Source organism: Merops nubicus, unplaced genomic scaffold (genome assembly GCF_000691845.1).
Source record: "Merops nubicus isolate BGI_N331 unplaced genomic scaffold, ASM69184v1 scaffold15035, whole genome shotgun sequence".
Classification (NCBI taxonomy): domain Eukaryota; kingdom Metazoa; phylum Chordata; class Aves; order Coraciiformes; family Meropidae; genus Merops; species Merops nubicus.
The window spans coordinates 43,388-56,033 of NW_008607779.1; the positions used below are offsets into that span (position 1 = coordinate 43,388).

The 12,646-nt window shown below is 38.2% G+C and overlaps 1 protein-coding gene across 1 annotated transcript in view; it reads left to right on the forward strand.

The window, feature by feature from the left end:
- The window catches only part of LOC103772730 (ADAMTS-like protein 1), a gene marked incomplete at its 5' end in the record, with an annotated part of 62,902 nt that overhangs the window by 27,050 nt on the left and 23,206 nt on the right, over positions 1-12,646 (forward strand). The window contains one exon of the mRNA XM_008940073.1: positions 1,962-2,119. Coding sequence (XP_008938321.1) covers positions 1,962-2,119 — 158 coding nt within the window. The remainder of the gene's footprint in view (positions 1-1,961; positions 2,120-12,646) is intronic.

The following is a 12,646-nucleotide window of genomic DNA, read 5'->3' on the forward strand; positions in this document are numbered from 1 at the left end:
TCAGACCAGTTAGTCTTCTATGCTTGTCAGTGTAAACATAAACATCAGTGTCAGCAAGGAGGTGAAACACCCAGTAATTCCCACACTCTCCAGATTTCTTTTGCCAGAAAAGCTTATAATGAAGGACAAAATAAGGGGTGATTTCTCAGTCCTGGTCTGTAGCTCAATGCTTGCATTGAGAAAGCGGTGAGCATGCCATAAGCTTTTAATGGTCCTTTAGAGTCAGAGTTGTGAAAAAGACCAGCAAATTACATGTTATAAATTAAGAAAAAATACGTTATATTTTTCTTTAAGGTTCAAATGCTGCCCGTACTTCAGTTTTAAGCGGCCCTTTGGGTATTCCTGAGCTGCTCCAGTATGTTTTTTTTTTACCTTCCTAGTAAATGATTTGCACTCTTCCTTTGTCTCTTATCTTCTTTCTTAGTATAGAGTACACATACCAGTATATACACCTCTTCCAAGGTAGAAAAAATTCATATTTTTAATATTTTTTCAGTGCAATTGAGCTATAGGACATCTTAGAAGGAAATGAGATTTTAGCAGGTGAGATTGATATAAAGCTGTATTTACTCAGGCCATATCACATTTCAGGACAAAAAGATTTGAATCAGTGAGGTCTGCCTGAGTCACTGGTTGAGCTTTAGATTAACTGCTCTGTATAAGTATGAATAAGTCCAAATACATCTTATTCTTGTTTCAGATGTCTCCATGAATCTTTCTCTTTGCCAGTCAAAGGATTTTGTATATGTATGAGCTACAACCGGTTTGGGGTGGAGGGAGTGTTTTGCCCTGTGAACTTTGATTGTGGGAGAAGTCAACAGGAGGTCGATTGTATGTACATAAATCTTGCCCAGAAATAAATATATGGCTGAGTGCATCATAAAGGAAGAGACTAGTCTCACTGAAAACCAAAGAATACATTAATACAGAGCAAATTCTTAGTATACTGCCTCAGCAATTTTCTTCTTGAATTAATCCTCATGAGCCTTACTGAAAAGCAGTCTATTACTGCAATTAGATTTTTCACTCCTAAATAACAACTTAATACATGCTAATAACAATATTTCTCCTATTTTCTGTCTCTGAAAATATGATTCCATCACAGATTAATGTCTGCACCTAAATCATAATTTGCCTTATCTGCCTCACTGTGTGGGAGAAGATTTTGTGCATAATTTCCCAAATATATGTGAAGGGATTACAGCTTTGCAATAACTACAAGAAACAGTTTACTGACAAATGTGCTCTAAAGCATAATCTGGAGTTCGTAGGGAGTTAGCTACATGATGGAACAGATCTACTTTCTAGATGATTTGCTACCAAAGAGTATGTGAATTCATATCTACACTTTGGGAGCTGTGAATGCAGAGAGAGACAGAGGGAGCACTCAGGAGGGTTCAGCACTTACCTTCCCTTCCTACTCCATGGGGATGGATCAGACTGCTTCTGGAGAGGAGGCAGGATTGCTGTCATACTGGTCCTTCTTTCCCAGACGACTTGCTTGCAGTTAATTGCCTACCACAGCATGTGGTTAGTGACCCACCTTTGAACTGAAAGAGGGAACAGCACCTTAACAAAGCCAGCACTCATGGCTGAAAGTCTGAGTCATGCTTCGCACAGGAGCGTGACTTACTGGGACTGAGTTAAATGACAGCAAGTATGCCTGCTAGGAATGGATTAATAAGTCTGGAAAAGAGTAAAAAATTGACCTATGGGTGAGTAGGTGAATGAGGACCTAGAAATCTAAGGTTTGAACAAAGCGAAAAAGCAGATGGAGAAGAAAAATTAAAACAAAAGTGCAGGCACGTGAATAAACTGTAGGAAAGAACAAAAAGTTGCATTACCAATAATTTAGGAGGCAGATCTGCACCACCGCTGTTCTATGTTATTTTCTCTTTCTTCTCTCATGTACTTCAAATTATAATTTTTTAGTTTCCTGTTAATTTGTTTGTATTTGTTAGATTTGGAAATCAAGACTCTCCAAGGTGTGAAAAGTGAAAACAGCCTCAGCTCCACAGGCTCCTTCCTTGTGGACAATTCTAGCATTGACTTCCAGAAGTTCCCTGACAAGGAGATATTAAGAATATCTGGGCCTCTCACTGCAGACTTCACTATCAAGGTGAGGAACATTGTTCATTGACATCTTAGAGTAACATAAAGCTGCATTAGAAAGATGAGAGAGCTATTTCTAGATATGATTTTTCCTGTAGACATCTACCACAAAGGCTAGCTCAGGCTAGATCTGTAATCCTACATGAAATTCTGTAAATATATGATGAAAGCCTTATTGGATACTCCTTGGAAAAGAGACAGAGTTTATGCCACGAAAGGCATACCAAATATGTGCCTTAGAGAGAAAAGATGAACTCATTACAAGACAAGGCAGATTACTTTCTGTATGTGCTGCTGAGGTATGTATAAATCAAGGACACAGCTTGCCTCATCTGTGACAAGCAAGAAGAAAGAATGTCTGTACCTCTGGCCCATAATTTGTGGGATTTATACTGGTGTAATTGCACAGAAGAGTATAAAGAAATGGAGAATGAGGTCCCCAAGCTCCAAAAACAAATGGGATGACTTTGCTTGAGAAGTTATGGTGTCATTTTGAAGTTCTGCTTTGTGTTGCACTAGCAATAAGAATAAAATTGTTTCCTCCCATTAGAACACTTCTATTCTTCCAGGTAATATAAAACACATTGCTGGAAGCAACGGACACATTCTGTGGGAAAACACACATACAACAATGAATATCTGGGGAATTACAATAAAATAAATCCTTTTCCAGTAGGTCCAAGGACCTTGAAGGATTTCAGCTGTAAAACTGTAAAACCTGTATCATGTCTGGGGCTACATACATTTTTCACCACAGCCCCAGAGGCAAATGACATTGGCTTTGACCTCGAGATGATGGAAGCTAGAAGTTCAAACAGTGAACTGGAAAGTGTGATAAGTGGTTGAGTTGGGTTAAGCTGGGCTGGAATCACAGAATCATAGAATCATTACAGATGGAAAAGACATCTAACATCATCAAGTCCAGTCATCAAACCAACACTACCATGACCACTAAACCATGACCTGAACTGCCATATCCACACATTTTTTGAACAGGGACAGTGCCTCCCCCCCCTCCCTGGCCAGCCTGTTCCAATGCTTCACCACTCTTTCAGTAAAGAAATTCTTCCTAATATCCAATCCAAAACTCCCCTGGTGTAACTTTACTCCATTTCCTCTTGTCCTATCACTAGTCACCTGGAAGAAGAGACTGACACCCACTTCTCGACAACCTCCTTTCAGGGAGTTATAGAGCGTAGTAAGGTCTCCCCTCAGCCTCCTCTTATCCAGCCTAAGCAATCCCAGTTCCTTCAGCTACTCCTCATAAGACTTGTTCCCCAGACCCTTCACCAGGTTTGTTGCCATTCTCTGAACCTACTCCAGCACATCAAGATCTTTCTGATACTGTGGTGCCCAAACCTGAACACAGTACTCGAGCTCTGGCCTCACCAGTGCCGAGTACAGGGGCACAATCAATTCCCTACTGCTGCTGGCCACACTATTTTTGATACAGACCAGCATTCTGTTGACCTTCTTGTCTACCTGGGCACACTGCTGACTCATGTTCAGCCGGCAGTCCACCAGCACCCCCAGGTTCTTCTCTGCCAGGCAACTTTCCAGCCACTCTTCTCCAAGCCTGTAGCGTTACCTGGGGTTGTTGTGACTGAAGTGCAGACCAGGCACTTGGCCTTGTTGAACCTCATAAAGTTGGCCTCAGCCCATTGTTCCAACCTATAGATCCTATAGATACTTCTGTAGAGCCTCCCAAGACTTGAGCAGATCAACACCTCCACTCAGTTTGGTCCTGTCTGCAAACTTACTGAGGATGCACTCAATCCCCTCATCCAGATCATTGATAAAGATGTTAAACAAGACTGGACCCAAAATTGCACCCTGGAGAACACCACTGGTGACTGGCCGCCAACTGGATTTAACTCCACTCACCATAGCTCTCTGTGCTCGACCACCCAGCCAGTTTTTCACCCAGAGAAGAGTCCACCTGTCTATGCCATGAGTCTCCTGCTTCTCTAGAAGAATGCTGTGGGAGACAGTGTCAAAGGCACTACTATAATCCAGGTAGACAACATCCACAGCCTTTCCCTCATCAACTAGGTAGGTCACCTGGTCATAGAGGGAGATGAGGTTGGTCAAGCAGGATCTGCCTTTTATGAACTCATGCTGGCTGGACAAAAGGGATAGCTCAGGAAGCAGCAGAGCCCTGTAGGCTGTCCCCTATCCATCTGCATATGCTAGCAGCACAAAAAGCAAGCTGAAATTATGACAACTGGTTCATAAGGAGAAGCCTGACCTAAAGACTGTATTCCTCTTTCTTTGAAGATCAGAATGAAAATGCCAAAACAAAATTACTCAATTCAAAATGTCTAAAAAACTTTTACCCGTATTATAGATGATATCCAGATGACCCATATCAGTGTGATGTAAACAGTATCACTCACTTTGCACTGTTTGTGCCATGTATGGATTTATGACAGCCTGGTTAGTTAGAACATACCTGTTGGGGACCTGTCATGTAGACCAATGGCCCTGAAATGTTAACAGGAGGATTGATCTCCATTCCTGTTATTTCCACTGTTATCTTTTATGACACGGAAAATACCATTATCCCATTTTTGCATTTTCTTCTCTATCAAAGCAACATATGAAGTGCTAGTTATATCAATGGCAGTACCCTACTTGTGTGATTACTGCCTGCCTGAGTATACAAGCTCGCTAGGTATGGGCAGAACAGACACTGATGAATTGAGATTAAACTATTTAAATACTTTTACTCTATGTTTTCACCTTTTGAAAGTCATAGTAGTATGGCTCAGCAGGTGTCTATGTATAGGCACACCCTTTTTCTTAAGTGGATATAGAAAAATGCAAAAACAAAATCCCTGTTCACAGCTGTAGGATCTTTTCTAAAGCTAGCATTAGATTTTTCCTTGGATCAGGGACTCAAAAATTTCTTGCATTTGAATCGCAGTTATTTTTTTATTAAACAGCTACAGAATATACGTTAGATATTACTTAATGCAACAAGTATCTTATTCTATACTGTTTAATTATTTCTCTAATACCATTTTTTTTAGCTTCTGGATATTTCATTTGTTAGATTTTGTTGGATATAGGAGCGTACATACAAATAAGGTTCATACAGGAGTACTAAAATGCATGCATACCTCTCTGTTATGTCAGACTTGGCAATTGCTTTCCATGCTCACTATAGCCGTAACATGTGCATCTTCAGCTTGTGAAGGTACTTTAAAAAAACAATAGATTAAAGGCTTCTTTATGGCATTAGAAAGTTTTTCTTACAAAGACAGATATCTCTGAGTATCAAGATTTATTTCCCTGGGACAAGGCAGTTTCTGTGCAAACAGATCTAAATTAATTTGTAGATTTAACAGAACTATATTTTTAGGATCATTGCCTTCAGAATGATTGTTATTATCTTTTTCGATTGACCCTGAATGCTCTTATTCAGAGAGGTCAAATTAGACACCTGGATGTAATTCAGAAGCAGAAACAATGTGGGAGTTGACATTTAAGTTTCCTTATTGGTGACATGGAGTGCTTTAAAATTACAAGAAAACCTCCTATTACTGTAGGAGCTGAATTGTAAAATGACTAGAGTTCTTGACTTAATAGTCATGGTACATTCTTTTTGTGCTAAACTCTTGTCAGTCTTTTCACAAGATATGTAAATGTTAAAAATAGTTCAGTAAACAGCTCAGCTCTTTCAAAAAATAAAGTGTTATCACAAAATAGGAGAAGAACTGCAGTTCTTCATGTTGTTATTTTCTGCATTCATAGTTTGAGAATTATAAGTCTCCATTATAAACTTTTAATGTTTGAAAGGCAGAAGACCAGCAAGAGATGCCATCAAACTTAAATTCAGCTTGAATTTTGTTCCTACGTTATGAGGTTTTCCTGTTTTAGATACAAAATTCTGATTCATGTGAATAGAAATGTCTTTTCATGAAAGAAAAATGTGTCATGTTTGATAAAATCCTGGTGAAATGAAGGTCAGTTTCACTTAGAAAACTTTCTGGCTGACACTGCACTGCAGAGAACAAAGCAGTAATATCACATAGGGAAACATCCTTTTTTGGCAGAGCTGCCACTGATCTGTCATGTTACCAAGGTCACGCATTCACCTATCTGTGCTAAAAAGTGTCCTCTGTTGATAATCTCCATTTCAGACACAAAATAAGCTTAGAGTGTCCATTTCATGACACACACCTCTACTCCTTTGAGGAGGATGATTCAATACTGTTGGATGGACTCTACAGCTAATAATATAGCACTAATAGTCGTAATTGGTTGACTATTTAAAACAAAACATATTAAGAATGGTGAGCTTACTGAAACGGTAGTGATTGCCAGGGAAGGGTCAGGACTGGCAGAGCACAGATGTTAGGGTCTGTTTTACAGGCTGTTGTTTTCACATAGCTAGGGCCCTAGACCTATAGCTGAGGTGTGAAGCAGCAAAGATTAGTGGGTTTACAACAAGGTCTAGTAAAGGGTGTTGTCCAGGCTGGGGGCTGGTTTGGAGGAGAAACCACTGTTGGCCTAGAGCTAGACTAAGCTAGGTTTACATTTGTTTTCAATCCCTAAAATCAAGGTGAAGGTTTGTTAACTTGACCTGCATGGACCAACATCTTTGCATCAGGGATGCATAGGGTTGGATCACATAAATGTTTGTCTGGAAGCTATCAGAGGTGTTTGGATTAGGACTGGATTTGTACTGATGTTGTCTTCCATAATACTAGAGCTGCCACCTTTGGTTAAGAACTGCTGTCAGAAGAGACTCCCTAGCTATTTTTTTGTGTTGGTGGATGAGCGTACTTCCTACAGATTTAGATATGGTGTGCACTGGATTCTCTTGAGCAGAGTTACTGATGAGGTTAGGATGTAGGCCACCAATTGTCCAAAAAGCTATAAAATAGAGGTAAAAACTGGATGCTCGGTTATGTAGAGCATTGGAGATAGCCAGACAATTCTTACCTCAGTTGTGATCTAGCAATGGCAGAATCTGCTGGTGAGAGAAATGCAGTTGATTAGAGTTCAGGTTAGTAAAAAAAAGCAAGTTGGGGCTTAGCCTAGATTTCCTGGGACTTGCAAACGCATCCAGGAGAAAATGCATGTACAGGCAGCCAGCTGGCAAGAGGCTGGTGGATCTTGTTAGGCTAGCATCAGAACTGGATTAAATAATCACTTTTGAACTAGGAACATGCAGTGATTTACCAGCCTGAAAATGATCAGCCTGAAAAGAGACCTATTCATTACTTATTTTGACTAGATCTTAAAACAAGTTCAGAAAAATTCCACCCTTTTTCTCCTATTTTTGCATATGTAAAATTTATGAAAAGCCATGTAGTTTTTTTAAAACAATGTACAGATTCTATTTCGTATCTCTTTTTTTTTTCCTGTTCAATACAAAATATTTCAATTGATAGTTCTTACAACTACTCACTTCTTCTCCAAAACAACATATTCTATCTGTAAGTACATTGGAACTGCTGTACTAGATCAAGCAAAAAGTCTGCTTCACTCGGGTTTCTGTTCCAGAAAGAAACTGTTTTCAGATACTGAAAGAAATAGTGCAAGAAACAGACCAAGGTTACCCTCTGTTTGTAAACCCTCTTTTTTGACTCTCATTTTGCATTTGACTATTGTGTCTAATCATTCAAATGAGCCAGTCTTCAGGATTTTCTATAGGTCCTTTTGTGCTATATTTGCCCTTTTGACAACATTTAGCTTGTGGGATGAGTTCCACATTGAATTATGTACTGTGTAAAATGAGGAATACATCTAATTTTTTTAACCCTTGGTGCAGTACTTTCACTGATTCCTTCTATTTTTCCCACTCTGAGAAATGGGAAGTTATTATTACCTTCTTTCTCCACTACTTCCATATCTGAGATCTTTGTCATCATAATTTGCCTTTCTTAGTGTCCTATTCTATTTAATCTTTAGTTTTATCAAGGATGATCCATAGAAGGGTTACCCTTTCCTTCTCTGTCCTTTTCCTGATTCCACTGTGGTTATATATTCATAATTTTAATTACATACATAAATATGTAATTTGTGACTAGTATTTAAATATATAAATGTACATTTTAGACATAGTAATTTCCATAAATACATGTGTAGTGTAATGAAATGTAATAAAATTATTTAATATTTTACTAGCTATATAATAAGATATGATTTATGAATATATATGTTGAAAAAAATGAAATACGCATAATGATTAGGACACAATTGCAACCTGTTTGCCTATATATTGTTCCCTCCTTCTTCCTTCCTCTCTACAATATTCTGTTAATCTTTTTAACTGTTTCTGCACATGGAGCTGATACTTTCAGAGGAATGCCTATAACAACCTTACTACCATTCTGAACACTAGTAGCTAATAGAACATTTTCATGTATAATTGGTATATATAATTCATTGTTTTCTCCCATAAGCATTATTTGGTTTTTATTGAATTTTAATTCAGTCTGACAAAGCTTTGAGTGTTTTCACAGGCATTACCATTCATAATATTTTTCATATGCAAACTGGATCAACTCATGGTTGACACTTCATTGTGGTCATCTTGGGGTGTGGCCAACAACTCATGTCATAGCACACATCCCTGAGTGAATCATCAAGTCCTTTGCCCATTACAAGAACAGATTACAGAACCATTCTCTGTTACCTAGTCATCTATTTTAACTCATATGAACTTTGTCTCAGATCTTTGGTGAGGAATCTAGAAGAAAACTGGTAGTTAAAGATACCTTTGTCAGTGTTCGTTGGGAATCTTTGGCACAGAAAGCATCAGCCTTCTGAGGGAACTGAGTTCTTTATTTTCATTCTGTCTACTGACCTGCAACAGAGGTAGAGATCATTGTTCTGTGATTTCATGCATTACTCATGAAAGCACATCTAGAATGTTAGAATTTTCTGTTTTCCCAATGGTTTGTGCATGAAAATTAGTTAAATGTGATCTTACATGATTTGCATTCTTGTGCTCTTCAAAGAGTATGTGATTTGAAAGTCCTGGGTGGATGCTGCTTGCATCTGGAAATATGTTACCATTACTCTTCCATACTTTAAAATATTGCTGATCTGGAATCTACGCTTGGTTTTAATTTGAGGTAATAGAGCTAGTTTCTTAAATGTTATTTTCTATTACTCTGACAAACTGTTTTTGTAATTTTTCCTTTTCTTTTTCCTGTAACTTTTTTTCTGGTACTGTACATAAGTTCCCCAAGTCTATTTGTTTCAAAAATCAGTCCGTTTTAAAAACTACAAAGCTTTGCTCCTATCCTTGTTTAGTTTTCATCATTTTAACTTTTTTTTGGTGTGGCAAATATTGACTTTTTATTTTGTTAATTTTATTTTTATACAATATCTGTCACAACAGAATCCTATTTTCTTACATTAATTTGCTAGGTATTGCCATGACTAAAGTAAAGTTAATAAAACAAGTGTTTCAGGCATCTGCTGCCAAAATCAGGCATGAAAGTGTTGGATTTTGGGTGACTTTGCTTGTTTGTTTTTATGTGTACTAACCAAATTTGCAGCTATAGGAAAAACAATACAATACAAAAAATGAAGTCAAATGTTGCAGTCTCTTGGTGACAGGACAGACCAGAACAATTCAAAAAGATTATGCTGCTTTCATATTTGAATTATGAAGTCCATTATTTTCATTCAACTTTCTGTGGATATCCCCAGAATCAATACTACACTTTAGCAGTCCTAAACTTCTCCTGAGAAACAACTTGTGTCTGTTGCACCACCCCAAAAAGTCACTTACGAAATCAATTTTTAAAAGCCACATACAAGCATTGTGGGTTTTTTTCAACAACTTTGTACAAGTAAAAAAGATATCTCTGTTGCTAGTGATTGTAGTCTAGACAGTTAATTTTTGTGGACAGCCTGAGGACTCTTATTTTAACCAACTGTATAAGACTGTTGATAACCTCTTGGGTCTTGCAAAGTAGTTAGGGATTCTCTGATGTCTGGGATACTCCAAACTCCCCTAAAAGTTAAAAGAAGTCAAGGATGATCTCGAGGGCATTACAATGTACAAATGGAGGGCTGAGTGTTCTGCAAGATCTGAGTACTTCTACTGTCTGCTATTAATAAATTTAGACAAGATTTTATCTGAAACATAATGAATGACATTTTTTTCTGGTTCAGGTAACGTAATGATTTAGAACTCACTGTTAGGTAGAGGACTAACTAGAAGCTCTCAAGGACTGGCCACCTATTTTTGGCATTCTGGCATTTCTCATAGCTAGCAGGGTGCTGCAAATACTGCAAGGGTAAAAAATTTCACCATGCTTCAGAGCTGAGTATTTAAATGTGTGGAAGCTGGCCCTGTGCAGCAAAACCAGGACATTTCTTAAAGTATTTAGCTATCAAGTCTCACTTTGAGTTTCATAAGGCTCAAGCAGCCAATGATGTTTTGCCCTAGATCAAGATCTTAGTTGTAAGAAATTGTCAAACAAAACTGAAAAGACATTTTTGCTGTGAGGAATCACGATATATTGTTCCTCTTCTGCTTACAGTACTCCTTAAAAAGATAAATGGTATTGTTCCTTCTTCTTTTATTTTCTTGTTTTGTATCACAGCTCAGGACTGTGGCATATTAATTCTTTCCCACCTATGTGGTTATCCTTGTATGAATGTCTTCCATGTTTTGCTGCAAAAGGTGCACATCTGTCTTTTCTGTGAATCAAAACAGAGATATAATTCTGCAGCTATGCAAGAATAGTATGCAGGGTGACGAACTCCTCCATTTTCCTCATTTTTTCCTAAAAATGAACTCTTTTCCCTCCCTTCCTTTTACAGTGTGCTCTGTGTGACCTGTTGGACTGTTCATGATTGCTGAAGTCCATATTGCTGAGTAGATCTTCTGAGTTTAAGCATCACTTATGATCATTTAAAAAAACAAATAATTACAAAATTCTCCCCAGTGAACAATTTTCTACACATTCACATCACAGGCCTCCCCACATGGCTTCCAGCACAACAGAACATTTTTTCCCAGGAGTGCATGAGGCTTTCATGAGGCCAGAAAGACCCTTCTGAATGGTGTGATTAATGCACCATCCCCACACAAGGAATTAGATATCCTGTTCCTGACACACAGACTCAAACTATATTAATCTGTGTGAAAAGCCTCCCATTTGCTGAAGAAGCTGTATTGCTACAGCTGTATTTTTTTTTCCTGTTGGGAATTTATGTCACTGTTTACTCTAATTAGAAAAGGGCAGCCTTAGTCTCAGTGGGCCAGATCTCTTACAGCCATCAACATATCCTGAAGGATTTTTGCTTTTCTCCTTCTCTTCAAAATATTGTTTGATTTGTAATCACATTTCTGTCCATCTACAGTGGAAAATGAAACAAACAACCCATATTACGCTGTTCTGCTCAATTTGTCATATTTTTGCTTCTGTTTCAGTCTATGGTGTCTCTTGATGTTTGGAAGGAGAGAAAAAGAAAGGCAGGCTGAAAAATGGTGTTTCCAAAACAGCATAATGTTCAAATACATGGGAAAAGAAAAAGAAGGCAGTGCTGAAACATTTTAAGTTGTCTGGAAATACATAAAAAGAAAAAAAAAAAAAAAAGGAACAGGAGGAACAGGGAGGATAGGGAGGATTGCTCCTGAAAGCTGGGTTACTGACTTGGAGAAGGGTCTGTCTTTACTGGTTGTGATTGGGCAGTTTTGTCTTCTGCAACAGCATCACGCCACTGATGCAGAGATGCTCAAGCAACACTGTTACGTTATGTCCTATAACAAATAATCAGCTAGGAGAGGCTTTTAGTAGCAACACCATTGTTCTTCCCTTGCCAGCTGTTCATGCAAAGGCTTAGAGGTAAGAACAAGGGATGCCCTGCAGAGATTTTGAAGTTCCCACAAATGTATTGATCAGCACAGCTATCTAACAGGGCGGATTGTTTTTTTTTCCCAGGGCCAGGTGCCAGTGGTCCTACTTTAGCAGTGTGAAGGTCTGTCTTCTTATTGTACTCCTTGCACTACAGACTCTTGTGTGCATGAGAAATCCACTGAGCACACAAAGTACTGGAAGCACAATGCAGGTCAGATGGCTTAGAACTGTCAATACTTGAGAGCTTGAAACAGTGTTTCCCAAACATGCACTTAGCTCCAGCCACTTGTCCATACCTACAACTGAAAGGAGCATTTTTGCAGCCAAAATAAAATAAGTGGAAGTACAGCCTCATACAAATTACTGTACCACAAAGATGAATGAAGAAACCTCATCTGAGGAACAAAAAGTAAACTTTAATTAGTATTTTTATACTTTTGTAGTTCTTACAGCACAGCATCCTGTTTTCCACTATAAACTATTAAATATAGTATACATGGTCTTAGAAGGTGTTTGGAAATATTAAAGATCTAAAATCCTTGTCAACATGGCAGGCACAGCAGGTAGTGGTAGTTGATTTCCTTATGGAATAAAGATAATCCATAAAATTATTCAGTAGCACTACTCATGCATCTACTATGCATTTGTTATTTCAGAACATAGTCTCAAAATGGTCAGAAATGCCACTGATGGTGTGA